At 38.5% G+C, this 15,929-nt stretch overlaps 1 protein-coding gene across 1 annotated transcript in view; it reads right to left on the reverse strand.

The window, feature by feature from the left end:
• The window catches only part of LOC121962915 (fibronectin type III domain-containing protein 4-like), a 39,415-nt gene extending 38,787 nt beyond the window's left edge, over positions 1-628 (reverse strand). Inside the window, exon 1 of the mRNA XM_042513239.1 lies at positions 561-628. Coding sequence (XP_042369173.1) covers positions 561-573 — 13 coding nt within the window. The 5' untranslated portion in view covers positions 574-628. The remainder of the gene's footprint in view (positions 1-560) is intronic.
• Between the last annotated feature and the right edge of the window lie 15,301 nt (positions 629-15,929).

Below are 15,929 nucleotides of genomic sequence, written 5' to 3' on the forward strand. Positions count from 1 at the left end.
AAATAATAATCAATTACAGCTGCCAATAGGAAAATTAAAAAACTGAAATAAATTTAAAAAAAATAATAATAATACTACAGCTGCCAGTAGTTTACCATAATCCAAATAGCAAGCGATAAGTGACAGCATGACCTCAGAAACACCTGCAGGATTGACTCCATTCCCAGCTACTTCTTCTCCCACAGTCACAAAGGTCTTCCAGTCTACTTACTGTTGTTAAAAATGTTATTTCTGCTAATACTGCATTGGAATCATTCAACTTTGCCTGAATTATCATATGTTTTTTTAAGGGGTGGTTGGATGGAAAAAAACAAAAACAGATTTTGATGTATTTCAGCAAATTTCTTAGTTTGTAATTGTCTAGCTTTGGATAAATATTGTATTTTTCTAATGTATTTCTGCACAATTTAAGCACACCTGCATCACATCCTGCTGTAAATTTATCTGAACGCTGCCAGATGTTTGCACCTGGCAACGCTGCTCCTGCACTTCATTTCGATGCAAGATCGCTGCACTGATATGGGAAATGAGAAAAAACACTAAAATGCTAAATTTCTCACTTGCTCCGACCATCCATGGTGTTCGCGAGCAGGCCAGCAGCAGCAGCAGCAGCAGCAGCCCGAGGTCCAGGTGAAGAGACGCGGTCATAACCTTCTCTGTCTCCGCGCACGCACCTCTGGCTCTTCTGCACTCCTCTTCCTTCTCTCTTTAACTCGTCTGACTGGAAGTTTCCCCACAGGGTCACCACTGCTCCCACATCACCTTCATCCCTCACAACAACACTGCTTCTCCCTCTCCTGTTTTTATTCCCCAAGTTGCGCAAAGTAGGTCAGTAGCTGCAAATTCAAGGATGCTGAATGAACGTGAAACGACACTTCTCAGTCCCGCCGCGCAGCAGAGGCAGCATAATCTCGAAACCAGGAGAAGCTAACAGGTAGTCGACCCTTTCAGCCACTTGTCCTCGGCTCTGCGTGTATCTAGCGGGCGTGATTTTGCGTCAAATGTCAGCTGGAGACGCATTAAAAATCCGCCTTTCCGCGGCAGGTGGAAGGTCGCGGGAGTTTCAGCACCGCGGACAGCGCTCAGGCACATCTGCTGTCATTTTCAGCGATGATGAAGAAGAAGAAGAAGAAGAAAATTTGATTGAGGATTTAAATAAATAACAGAGAAGAAGATGATGTTGGAGAAGGCTGGAGACGCAGGAGCGCAAAAGGGGGTCCGTCTCATCCAGCTCCGGTTTAATCTGACAGATTATGGGAAGCCCGGAGAATCAGAAAATGTCTGTCTGCAGGAGCTTCGGAGGTAACTCCTCCAGCCAACCGTACACACACACACAAACACACACACACACACACACACACAGAGACACGCATGCACACAAGAGGCATGCACGAGACTGACGTTACAAATCCTGTCACTACACTGAGGATCGAGGAGGAGGAGGAGGAGGAAGGAGAGAGGGTGGCGGTGCGCATTTCATCACGCTGAATTACCTGCCAGTTGTTGGGTGGCAACTGTTGATTTTGTAATCAGATTACATATGAAATACCTACACGGATTTGGAGTAAAGTAAACATGTACTCAAATACTGCACTTGACTTAAGTATTTGTATTTTCTATAATCCTACTTCACGATATTTCTCTGTAAAATATTGCACTTTTACTCCACTACATATATTTGACAAATAGTTACTCTACAGAATACAGTTTTGCATTAAAACATATGATAAGTTTATTAAATCAACCTAATCAGAAGAATAAATAGCATTATGGATCTGCAGACCATGGATATGTAGCATTATATTGCGGAATAAAGCTGTGGCTTAAGTTTGCATATGTTAAGATACAAAACTCATTGGTTTAGGGTAAAGAAAGGATCGAGGTTTGGCTTGAAAATTGTGTTTTTGGTTGCAAAATCAATGCAGCTGATGCCTTACTAAACACAGCCAGATTTGTTTTCAATTTCAGCTGGAAATGCACCGATGTCTTGCAAAAAAATCATCCGGTTTTGGTGAAACAATTACTGCTTGGAATAATAATTTTTTGCTTAAAAAAAGCATCCAGTTCTGCAGGCATGATCAAGGCATGAAAAGCATTAATGTCTTTCTAAAAAACACTATTTTTGTGACATAATCAGTGGCAGAAATGCAGTAACGTCTCACTAAAAAATACCCAGTTTTGGTGCTCAATCCCGGCTACAAGTGCTGCCAACATCTCACTAAAAACTACTGTTTTGGTGGCACAATCATGGGTGGAAATGCAATCATGTCTCACTAAGAAACACCCTCTTTAAAATGTCTATCACATATGGAAATTTTGCTAGTATTTTGTTAAAAACACACACAAGTTTTGGGGCCACAATCATGGCTAAAAATGTCACCAAAGTCTCTCCAAGAACAGACGGTTTTGGTGGCAGAACCATGGCTGAACATGCAGCCGATTTGTGCTAAAAATGTTTTGGTGTCACAGTAACGTGTCGAAATGCCCAGAGTATCTCACTAAAAACATCCAGTTTTAGTGGCATAATCCCAGCTGAATATGCAGCCGATGTCTCCCTAAAAACAACCTGTTTTCATGACACAATCAGTCAGGAAATACCCCCAATATCTCACCAACAACACTCACTTTTGGTGGCAAATCCTCGCTGGAAATGCAGCCAATGTCTCCCTAATCACACGTGGAAACGCCCCAGATGTCTTGCTAAATGTCAGTGGTTTTCAGAAACATACGCCAACATCTTCTTCTGGTGACTCATCTGATTAACACATTGTACTGATGAAGATTAAACCAGAGGCTGCCAACCTTTTTGGCTTATGACCACTTAGAAAAAGCCAAATTTCTCCTGTCTGATGTTTTGCAATTTAAGAGACAATTCTCCTCTTGAAGAAGATAAACATGATCTTCTAGAAACCCAAAACACAAGTGTGACCCTAAAAGTGAGCATAAAACCTTCCTTAAAACCAGCTTAGATTAGTATGCAGTACAGAATAAGGACACAGCTTTGCATGTTGAAAAAAAATTATATTTATAATATTTTAAGAGGTTTTAAGGACTAAATTTTAAGACTGTATTTCCTGAGAAAGTTGATGAAGACATCTGACTTTTCTTTGACAGAGGTGAATCTGCCGGGCATCATTTCAGATCCTGTTTCACTAAATAAAACAAGCGTGCTTTCATCGCAGAAATCTTTCTAGTTCACCTCCTTTGAAGGTTGTTAAGACATTTCTGTGCCATTTTGATGCAAAAAAAAAAAACTTGCTCTGCCTTTGATCTTGAATCAATACTTAATGTCAGAAATGTCAAACTGTACGACTTTGTGGCGAAATAACTCAAATAAATCAGAGTCTAAATCGAGAAAGCTTCGACGTGAAGATTAATGATGTGTGAAAAGTGTCACTGAGTAACTGCCGCCCCGCAGCTTTTAAACAAGGACTTTATTAAACAGGTATTTTATTTTGACACCAGATCTGGGAAAAATGCCAGTGAACACCATAGAAGAGGCTTTGCAGAAGGTCAGGAGCCCGTCCTCGGTTTGTGGAGCCGATTTTACAAGCAAGGTCAACCTGCTGCTGTTTTATAGACGCACAGTTTCCACAGCTGAAGATGACGTTACAAGAATATAACAAGCTGGAAATAATTTGCTCTCTTTTGCTTTATGATGAAAATCTATAACTCCACCTCGTAATGTTACTATGGGAGCTTCATTTAGTTTGCTTCCCTGCTGCTTTTTCTCCAATTACAGTTTAAGGCTTCTAATACTTCAGTACAATAATACATGGATTTATAGTGCATTATAGTGACATCAATAAATAATCTACAATTTTTTTCTTACATTTTTTTTAGGCCCCTGTGGTGGGGCCAAACCTGGAGGTCACAAGATAAAGCTGAATGGTTGTGAGATTATAACTTTTTGAACCTGAGTAAATTGGCTTGTTTTCTTTCAAAAATATGGGAAGAAGGAAATGAGGAATGAAAATGAAAATGACCCGCATAATTAGCAAAAAAGTACAAGAAAATACCTACCTAAATATTTGTAATAAATAAATAAATAAAAACAGGGCAAACGAGATTCATAAAAAGTACAAGAAAATTACCTGGAAATGTATTTTAAAAATATATAAATAATACATAAATAAATAATATGAAACAAACAAACAAAAAAGAAATCACACCAATTTCTTGTGAAACATGTTTTAAATTGGCAGAAGAAAACTGATGTTGCTGCAGGTTTCAAAGGGTTAAACGATTTATTTAAAGTTTTTTTTTTTAGACACTTTTCTACAATCTTTTTTTATTTCATGAAATAGTGGACCATGTTACCTTCTTTGGCCTCAAAAAGTTATTTCAATGAAACCACATGTTAAAGTTAATGTTCAATAAAACACTTTATTTTCCTCAGACTGTCTGTGCTGGATCACCTGTATTCACACTTCACCACCAATTTTGCACGTTTGTCTAATGTTAGCATGTTGCTACATGTAGCAGTGTACTTGCAGCAGATAATAAGTGTATAGTCAGTATGCAAAGTTTTGGATGAACTGCTTATACTGTTCTCCCTCTATAGAAGATCACAGCTGCAAAAAAACAATTATGCTGAACAGAATAAAAGCTCCAGGCAGTCAGAAAACTGCAAAGCAATGCAAAGTATTGTTTTATTTCCTCTTTGAATAAAACGGCTTTGTACACTGATTTATTGTACAGAAAACAGAAACATTTGTCCATATTAGGGTACATGCAGTTAGCACAAGGCAATAATGTAATCTTGCTGCCAAAATGTGGCATTTTTTAAATTCAACTATAATAAGGCTGTGCAGAAAATAATAATAACAACTGTGAAATCTTTCAGTTAAAGGGGTGATATCAATCTGTGAAAATATACTGTTACAAATAAAGTTTTGCACTAAAAAAATGTTTCTTCATAATATTTGGTGTACTATGCAGTATTTTCCTAAAATACCAAAAAATGCATAGACTCATACAGAAGAAATCCCTTTCAATCGTCACTTTGACCCACTAGAGGTGTAGTGTTGTAAATGTCTGCAGAAACTCTGCCCTCTGCCTGGATTAACTTCTTATTTTTCTGTGTACAAAACATTTCTGCACAGCTGTCAGGTGAGACTTTACAAAAAGGGAGCAACCAAGACTCTAAGCAGCATCCAGTGGAAGCTCTGAAAATCGCAGACACAGCGCAGAAAATATTCTGCAAGTATAGCAAGGTGAAAGGCCAAGTGGAGAAAACCGGAGCTGGTTTTCAATTTTACTTTGCTGGCAAGTGTATTTAAAAAAGTAGCTTCCTGCATAGTACAGCTTTAAGTTAATGACCCCTGGGAGTGTTTTTTTCTATTATATATTGGATTACTATCACAGATGCATTCATGCATAAGCAATGGAGGAAGAAGCGAAAAGCCACACTTAAGTAAAAGAACAGTTTTCTGAGCGGAAAATCACTTTGGTAGAAATGGAAATCATCCATTAAATGTTATATTGCTTGAGTAGAAATCTATATTAAGTCATTAATGCATGAATTAAGACTACCTTAGTCAAGATGTTTTCCTAAGTGGTTCTTCTTTAGGTATGATTCCTTTTTTTTAACATGCATTTTTAACATGCCATTTTTCATTTGTCCAGTTGGGTGGACAACATGGGTTCATAAAAATATAGTTTTAAATGCTGTTTAACAAGGGTGCTTACATATTTTAATATATTGTAATGTAGTTCCATGCAATGCAAATGCATTGAACCTTGCTGCTGACAAAGCATTATTACTTTGTTACAATACACCACTGTGCATAAGTAACATTTGCAGCTGTCAGATAAATTTAGTTCAGTAAAAAGTAGAAGACTTCTGTCTGAGCTGTATGAAGTAGAAGTAGAAAGTAGCACCAAAATGAAAATACTCAAATGCAAGAAGCTCACATTTATAATCAAGTACAGTACTAGAGTTACATTCTACACATGCAAACTAGCTATCTGTTTGCAACATGTAAGATTTTCTACTTTTATTGTTTGTAAAAGAAATCAAAGATGTTTTGAAATGTGAAAATGATGCAGAAAAACACACTGTAACTACTGTTAATCAAACCAAAGAAATTGGATCTTTGCTTTTTATCTCGAGTTTTGTTATCCATTATCTTCCTGCAGCTGTCTCTCCACCAGCTATAATTAGTTTTGATTGTTTGCAGCTGTGAGCGGCTTCTCCTGTTCTGAATCATCGTTAACAACAATCATAAAATCAAGCGCTTGTTGGTATGCATGCAGAGTTTTGACTCGCTTACATCATTTTGTCACTTTTCCAGCATGTTTTCCACATTATCGACTGTACACTTAAAATATGCTTTGCTATTTCTGCTGCAGAGTTTTCCATGTTTTATTGTCTGTCATATTTAATGTGACTTTTTGACACTTTGAATCACTTTGACATTGATTTGATATTAAAAGCTTTTTACGTTTGTCAGAGTCGGGAAAAAAGCCTCTTTGATAATAAATCAATACTAATGCAGTTGAGAACTTTATAGCTTTGTTTGAAGGACTACGAGGTCACGGATCTTTGACATAAATTATCCAAACTGAGTGTTTTCTTTTGTTGACAGCTGATTTCAGACATCTGCTCAGGACGCCTCCCCGTGGCGGTTATTTTGAGCAACTGGGAGAGCAAACGGAAAGCAGGGAAGATCAAGAACATGCTGCAGGGTTTACATCTCCCATCTGGTCTAGGAACGCCTCGGGATCCCCCACAAAAAGCTGAATCATCCGCAGGAGGAAAGGACTTTTGTGCTCCATAACGAAAAGAGAGAAGCATCGATAGACGCAATGAAGTCGAGAAAAAAGAAGTTCAAGTTTTCAAGCTGCAGAACAGATACAAAGGTTTTCTTTTGTGGGTTTTTTCTTTTTTTTTTTTGCCTTTTTTGAGTATTTTTTGACAAAAATCTTTGATGCAAAACCTATATTTATAGCACACAGTATTATTTCAATTTTATTATTATTATTATTATTATTATTATTATTATTATTACTACTATTATTACTATTATTATGTATTCATTCCACCTGTTTTTTTGTTTGTTTGTTTTTTTTAGCCATATTGCTGTCCTGAAATCTTTAATCCAGATTCAACCATGAAGAGCACGTTGTGGCAATGCATTGAATAAATTTTGAATAAATTAAGTTTATTATTATCAAACTATTATTTTAACTAGAAATGTTCTTTCAGGTTTCTTGCATACTGTGTTTCAGAAAATGAACTTAGCTTTTATTAATTATTGTATTACTATATTCTGCAGTTATTGAAAAGACCATAAACAAATACTTTCTATGTGAAAATGCTCGGCTGCCTTCCATTTAAGCGTGCAAAAAAGTTTTGTCAGGCCGAGTGAACCCGAAATGGTTCAAATACTGCACCCAAAGAGCCGAAAGCTGACACGGTGTTGTGTTTTTTTTTTCAGCACCATCTGCTGGAACTATCCAACATCGCCGCTTCAGTCATCCTGTAGCATGGGGTCAAAGGGCGTGTCCCAGACTCCTTTGTATAGCCTTTGCTGAAACCAACTCATATTACATCACCCACCACTCCGCTGCAGTGCATTCTGGTAGTTGTAGATTTTCTACCTTTTGAGCAAAATGTTCTGTTTTCTCTGTTTTCATGTAGCACCCATTTCAAAAGTATTTGTGACTTACTGCTGCTTAGACAGCCTAGTTTTATGTAGAGAAAAAATCTTTCCAGTGGGAAAACACTTTAATTATGTGATTGAACTACAATTTAACCAAATTAAATTGAGCCAAAATGGCTGAGATGGTTGCAAATATTAACTGGGTTCATTTTCTCCTCTGTGATTGGATTAGCATCGAACATGATTTACAAAATAGCAGCATGACGTTGCAGATACCCAAAGGATTCCCACCCTGTATGCCTCCCTCACTCTCAACAAGGTTAAAGAAAAAACACACTTTATTACAGCTGTTTTTGTTGCTGTTAAAGTTTCTCTTTACTGCTTTCTGTCTTACTCCCCTGTTTATTGCTGTATGCTTATAATAATAATAAAAAATAATACATTTTATTATGGGTGCTTATCAGGACACTCAAGGTCACCTCACATTTACAACAACAATAAAACAACAAAATATCAGGATATAAATCACAAGATGCAATAAAAAGATGCGTAAAAGATCAACAGCAATGGTCACACAGAATAGGCGAGTCTAAAAAGGGAGAGAGTTAATATCTCAGATGGTTTTTTGGGAGAGAGTTCCAGAGACGAGGGGCTGCACGGCTAAAAGCTCCATAGAAAATAAACTGGCAGGACGTGAAGTGTCGAGCACGGAAAATGTTTTTTATGCTGTATAACAATCAGAAAGACAAAAAACCCTCAAGTCAATATGCAGAGTGAAAGGATTAAGCCTCCGCTTAAAATAAAGATCAATTACGATGGGAACGTTTTTTTTTTGTCTGACATTTTCTCTTTGATATTTGAGTCTTGACTCATTTTCTTCATTTAAGAGCTGATGATTTGCATGTTTTATTATCTGAAGCCTGAGCAAACTGGCATGATTTCTTTTAAAAAACATGGGAAAAAGGCAATTAGCAAAATTAGTGAAAACAAGAAAATTATAATAATACTGTCACATAATTTTAAATATGATATAATAGTATATGATAATTATAAATATAGTCTTTCCCTAGCGATTTTTTTCACAAGCTTTTTCAAAAATAATTTTCTAAATCTGCTTATTTCTTGCAGTTTAACTTTTTTAACAGATTACAATACTATCTATGTATTGCAAGGAAAGCAATGTCACTCCAGGTTTTAAAGGGTTAAATTCATGGTCCTGCTCAAGTGTCACGTCACGTCTCCACCTCCTAATGAAGACACTGAACACTGAAGATAAATCCAGGTTTACTTCTAAATCTCTCCACCAAGGGGAGCTAGCAGCCTGCACAACGCTGTTTGTCCTTTGGGCAATACCAAGATTATGAGTCAACCAACTTCAGATCACGTCTTCCTCGAGCAGAGCGCACACACACACACACACACACACAAACACACACATCCAGTACAGGCCCAGTGAAACGAGGCCAAAGCACATCACTGTGCAGATATACTGTATGATTAGTCTGTAAAGCACGAGCAATCAACATTCAGGAGATGTGCTGCATCAGTGGTGTCACTGCATGCAGCTGGAGCCAAAATCTTTAACCCAAATTACAAAATGCATAAAAGTAGACCATGTATATATCATAAAAGATGATACCAAATAAAAGAGATAATATAACAGCATTAAACCACTAGATACATTTTCAATTTTGTAATCTGTCTTTTGTTAAACTCCAGATTATGTTCTTTAAAACACCAATCATTAACCAACGAGGGATTTTAAAAGCTGATACTGATGTCTTTATGCAAAGTATTTATTACATCCATATTAACAACGACCACACCACTATAGGTTACATAAACGTTCCTCTTTATGTGCATCAGCAGCCTCTTAAACTGCGCCCACCCCCTCACAACACAGGATGTATTCAGTGCAATCAGAGGGGGAAGTGGAGGATGTTACAGCCTCTTCATCAAGTGAAATACATGATTTAAAAAGGTATTCTATGCAGAATTTCCCAGAAAAAAAGAAATGTCTCTCATCACTTATGAGCCACTTGAAGTGTGGCGAAGGATTTATCTGCAAAGACTCAGCCCTCCGCCTGTATTTTATACATTTTTTCCTATTTTGCTGTGTTCGTTTATGCAAGTTTATGGGCTGCAACCTTGATGCAGTGTGCAGCCAGCAGCCAATAAAAGTGTGCAGGTGACGTCGAGACCTTCTAAAAACATAGTGACCAGGTGGCAGCAGCATGCATCCAAGAGGAAACTATGACAATAGCTCATATAGTGAAAAAACGCAAGAGTTTGGCTTTCACTTTCAACTGCAAGCACTGAAGGATGAAGAAAGTTGCACAGTTGGCCTGGTTTCCGTTGGACAGGTAGATGTCGGCGCTTAGTTAGCTGGCTAAAGTATCAACCTTTACATTAAATTTGTGTGTTGTCTGTGCAAAAAGTGGAATGAGATGTCAATATTTGCTCTTAAGTGGAGCAAAAAAGGGGAAAGGAGGATATGGCCATAATAGAGCCCTGAGGAACTCCACAAGAAAGAGGTGCCAAGGAGGATGCAGGGCCATGAAGACTGACAGAAAAGCTTCCCTAAACATCCACTAAAGCACCTTTATTTAACTAACTTTGTGAGCCGTCCTGAAACAGCACTTTGAGAAACAAATTAATTTAAAAATATGTCCCTGTTATAAAAAGCTCTGAGCTGCAGGGTTCATTCCCATCTTCCACAGCTGACTGCTTTATGCTACCTTACAGTATCCCTCAGAGATGTGCATGCAAATTACAACACATAATAATGATGACGGCAAGAATTACAAGTCACAAACGCTCCCTGCTGAGGTCGCTGGGTTTAATTTATGTTGTTTTAATTCAAAGACAGTCCTGACATGACTTTAGATTCTCGATTTGTGTGTCCCTACTTGAATATTTCTTGTATTTCACACATTTATGCAGACGTGAAAACCGCTGGATCTCTATTTGGGGGGGCTGGAGGGGGGAAACACGAGAAATTTCAAGGCCTAATTAGATTTAATTCTTTAATTCTTTGCTAATGATGAAAGCCAGCCATGCATAGGCTAAAGTGAGCAGCTCCACATATGGTGCTGCAGCCATGAGGAACGTCTGCGTGGCCACGTCTGTCCTGCAGGACACACTGGGCTTTTACATAACACGGTTGGTAGTTTGACGCCTGACAAAAGGAAGAGACATTAATAAGATTGTGCAGAACGTCAGATGCAAACAAATGTGGATTTTGTATCAATGCTCAGCTTTTTATGAATGCATGGAACAACCCATTATCCTTTCATACAGACAGAAGCACTAACAGAAACGTCTGGCTGCATCTTCATGAAACACACTTTAGACATTTCTTGGGTTTTTTCTTAATTTAGACTCTGATATAGAAGAAGACATGTTTGATTTAATCTGTGACCAAATGATGCTGTTAAATAACGCCTTCCAGTAAAAATTTAGTTGTATATTTTCAGAGTAAGGCTGCAGGTCACTGATGAAATTTTACTACAGTTTGTTGTTGACATATTTACGGGAAAACAGACGCAACACCGGCATGGCTAGTGCAACTGGCAATTCAGACGATGCAGCTGCTGGTACTACATAGAAGGAGTTTTATGAACAAATTTATAAAGAATCCCACTGAAAAAATCTCACATTTACATATGGGGGTGAAAGATGATCGAAAGTGATCATCCGCAAGTTTTGGGGACTGTAAACTTTATGGGAGTGTGAAATTGTTAACTATGAATGTGAACTAGCTCATGTTAATCTGGGAGTGTGAACTTGCACATGAAGTATAAGCACATCATCTTTGTCATATTCAGATTTGCATGTCTGACTGAGTCATTTTTTAAAATTTGTTTCTCACTTCAGCTTCATTAAGCTGAACTACTTCACTCAGATGACTCAAGATCTCCAACTTAACTGTTGTCTGTCTGAAACTCCACTCAGATATGAAGTATTATTATTACATAATATCCCCAAATCTGTTTAAATGTGTTGGATGCATAAATCTTCATAAACATGCTGTTAAATTCTCATCAGAATATATGCATGTGTGACAAAAATACTTCATATTGTGTTTTACACACTCAGCCTTAAACTCTGAACTCTTGATGAACCATTTAACCATCTCTCCGCCTTTCTATGCTTGTGAGCTCATTCGGTCCTCGCAAGTATAGAATAAGATGACCACAGAGGCCCTTTGCATCCACTGCACAGACACTCAAACACGCAGCCACATGCAAACAGTGACACTTCCAGTATATTCAGGGCATCAAGGCTTCAGTCCCACTGACACCCAGGGGAACTTGTGTCCTTTGTCAAAGCAACTGGTTCTGCCACACTGGCAGCTTCAGCTAGGAGGCAGCCGGGGCCTGTGTGTGTGTGTGTGTGTGTGTGTGTGTGTGTGTGTGTGTGTGTGTGTGTGTGTGTGTGTGTGTGTGTGTGTGTGTGTGTGAGACAGAGAGAGAAATCACTGTATATTTATGCTCTGTATGATCATTAAGCACAGTGGGAGGCCCCGCTGCAGCAACACGGTAAAAACTCCATTAACATAAAATCCAGAAGTACTTACAGCCACATGTGAACTCTTTTGATTGACAAGTGATCGCTAGCAACAGCACAGCTTCGAGTGCTTAGCAACAAGAACGGAGACAAGATGTATCAGCTCTTAATCTGTCAGCTTGCAAAAAGGCAGATTTTCCCAGCAGGAACTGCAGCCAAAAAATGATCTCTTTACCACTTAAGTTTCTGAGCCATTCCAGCTTCTCAAAATGATCTTAGCCATGCGTTTATTATTATTTTAACGCATTTTCAACGACTATATCCTTCAGTTTGAAAAAATACTATGTTATAGGAGGGGTAATGGAGGATGGAAATCCCAATTTGAGCGATTATAGTTGCCATTTCCTTTTTATTAAACTTGTGCAATAGCTCGAATTTTGTTTCCACATAAGTCTCTATCAAAGTGTTTGAGAAAACCTGCTGCTCTCTGCATGTTTAACAGATTACAATACTATCTATGTATTGCACACAAGGATGATTTAGACTCCCTCCGGATGGTGATTATTCCTTTTGCAGGGAGTCAGACAGAAAAGTAGTTGGCAGATAATGAGAACGCAGTTTGAAACCAGTATGCTCTGTGATAACAGATAAACTGGACTAAGCCTATTAAAATATAGCTTAATGTATCCAGATCATGATGCTTTACATATATTATTAGAAACATGTCGACTTCAGAAGACTGCACAAATAGTTTCACAAATGTGAGGATGTGTTTTCTCAGAGGAGTCAAAATGCATACAATTATTTAGGGACTCTTGTGATCTACAGACCAAATAATTAATTGAGAACACAATCCCAAATTAATGGATTAGAAGCTGCTCAACTCCTTCACCAGAAAAGATGTTGTACATTTCTATAAATGTGGGTGTGTGACATTTGTATATTATTTTGGAGGGGATATGTTGAAACTTAAGGTTTCTTAACAACACTGTGTTGAAGATGTAGTTAAGTTTAGGCACAAAATCTACTTGGTTATTGTTAAAAAAAAAGATCATGTTTTAGCTTAAGACACCCAGGTTAGGTGGCATACAAGCTGCTGAAAAAGCAGGGATGGGATAACGAAAAACACCCAGGTTCGGTAGCTAAAACAAATCTGGGAAACACAACAGTTCGTCAGTGAAAAACACTTAGGTTTGGTGGCTCAAACAGCACTGGGAATGGCATGATGTGCCACTCAAAACATCCAGGTTTGGTTGTTCAGAGGCTGCTGGGAAACGCCTTGATGTGCTGCTGAAATCAGGTTAATGGTTCAAATGTCGCTTGGTAGACTGCAATGAGTTGACAAAAAATACCTGATGCAAATACATATTTAAGCATAATATTTATAAATATGGTTTCCTTGACATTTTTCCCTAGTTTTTCACTTTATTTTCAGGTTATTATCTTGTCAACTTTTACAATTCTTTTGCAGTTTGCAGGACATTTAATACCAAGTTGTGGATCGCACGTTTTGAAAGACATCAAACTATTTTTCTCATGTTTCAAAGGTTTAAATACTTCTGAGAGGCATCTGAACTCTTAAGAAGAAAACTGATGTCGATCCAAGCTTCAAAGGGTTAAATATTTAATAAAAGCAGCCTGACTGAGTCGACTCCACTTCGTCCTCGAGGCCCTGGAGGTCGTCTCGAGTGTTTGTGTGTTACGGGGCCCTCTAACTTTGCTAGCGTCAAAAACTGTCCTTCTGAGGTTCGGCGATGTTCCTCCATGTGTGCGCGAGTGTGTCTCGTCTCCAGCCTCTGGCATGGTCAGGTCCGATTTCTATCACTGCGCTTCTTTGGACGGCCTGAGAAAATGGCTCGCTCTGCCACTGCAATGCACCAGTCGCCCACGACTTCATGCATCCTCCCATTCTTCTGTTTACGCATCCATCTGTCCATCGATTTATCCATCATCAGACCTCTTTGTTTAAATCATCTCCATCCCAGATGTGTATTCTTGCACCGCCTGCCCCGCAGTTACCGTACCCATAATCCCCTGGCTCGTATCACTGTAGTTCAGCACATGGTTGCCCTGCTCATCATCCTCATCTGATTTCACAGCTGTATGTGCCCGGCATCTTAACATGTCAGATCTCATCGGATGGTACGAGTCTAAATCCTATCGGGATTGTTCCAGGGGAGCCCACGTGTCGATGCATTGTGTTGATTAAAATAGATTTCAGTCTTACAGTATTTGTTATGACTCAATAGCGATGTTCTGTCCTGCATTAGCACCAAGGTAATCCTGGGATTGAAGCAGACACCCCGAGGAAGACTGCGTCACTTTCTAAACCTCTGTGCGTCTACGAAGGGGTAAAACAAACGGAAAATACAAACAAAGACATTAATCCAGAAAACCTGCGGTGTTATTGAAGGCAAAGCCATCTACAACAGTTCACCTGCATAAATTACAAACTGGGGCTTCAAATTCATAAAGAGTCCACAATCTTTTATAAGAAAGATTCAGTGTGAATAGAACAAGTTTTGATTTTAGATAGCGTGCCAGCATGAAGCGAAAGAGGTGTAACATTAACGTGCATTGGGCAGAGGAGGAGTTTTGTTGAGGTTAAAGTACATGTTGCCAATATAAGATCATATAAAGCCCGTTTTTTACTGCCTGTCCAAGGTGAGAGCGCAACATCACTCTACCTTAATTTTCTGTGGAAAAAGTACGATCGCAGAATGGGGTAAAAGAAACCAAAAGACTGTCTTTAGAAAAGTGATGCCTAAACACCTGTCCATTTTAACAAAGTAGCATCAGCCAGTAAAACAGGAAAAGGGTCTGTCATCAGAAGTGCCAGAGCTTGATCTCATAGTAAATGTGGCCTGATTTCATTGATTTCTTGCAGAAAACAGGGAATCAATTCTTAGAAAAAATACTGAAAATTGAATTGAACTGAAGATTTTGCATTGAAATGTTGGGTTATATTAACTAATTATAAGTACTATGATTTTGGTTTGTCCTTATGGATTTTAAGAGAATAACCAAATCAATAATGGTTGACCAAATCACTGCAGAAAGAGCCCAAAACGTACAAATCGACAAAGCAATCGTGAGGATAATGTGTCAAAAAAAGTTTGGTTTCTTGTGATAAAAATGTGGAACTACTATCTCTGACACTTTTGGTAAAAACAGGTGCTCATTTTCAAAATCTCTGCAGATAATCGAGGTTAATATTTCATTGATTTCCTGCAGAAAACAGCTTGTTGGATTAATATGGGAATCTAACATCCCAGCATGACTCAGTGTTTTGTGCTCTTGTTTAATGTTAATGTTTAATATTTTGTCCCTCGTGTGTGATGTGTTTTCTTTGGTGGCCCCGAAAAAACTGAACTCCCTCCAAAATAAATGTTGTATGTTGCATCTGCATGGTACAGTATCTTGTTTCTTTTGTACACCAACAAAGCAGGAACATGGCGTTTGAGCCCAGAGGAGTCAGAAACAGTCAAAGTTCCTCGCCACACAGAAGTCTATTCATCATCGTTTTTTGCCGGGAGGCAATGCGTACCCATTACTGGCTGCATTGACCACATCAGCAGAGCGGGTCAGGCGATATTTTCCATTAGGAACATGGAGTTGTTTTGTGTGGAGCAGCTTTAGAGTTAAGGGCGAGGGGCTTTTAGAGCACGCTGAACACTTACGGGCGGTTTATTGTTCCCACGACACAGGAGTGCTGCAGTTATGGCTATCGGGGATAAACTCAACATAAAAGAAGATGGTTAGACTTTATCAAACGGAGAAGGGTTCAAAAGGGCTTCTATATTTCTTTTGAGA

The sequence above is a fragment of the Plectropomus leopardus genome, chromosome 24 (genome assembly GCF_008729295.1).
Source record: "Plectropomus leopardus isolate mb chromosome 24, YSFRI_Pleo_2.0, whole genome shotgun sequence".
In the NCBI taxonomy this organism is placed as follows: Eukaryota; Metazoa; Chordata; class Actinopteri; order Perciformes; family Serranidae; genus Plectropomus; species Plectropomus leopardus.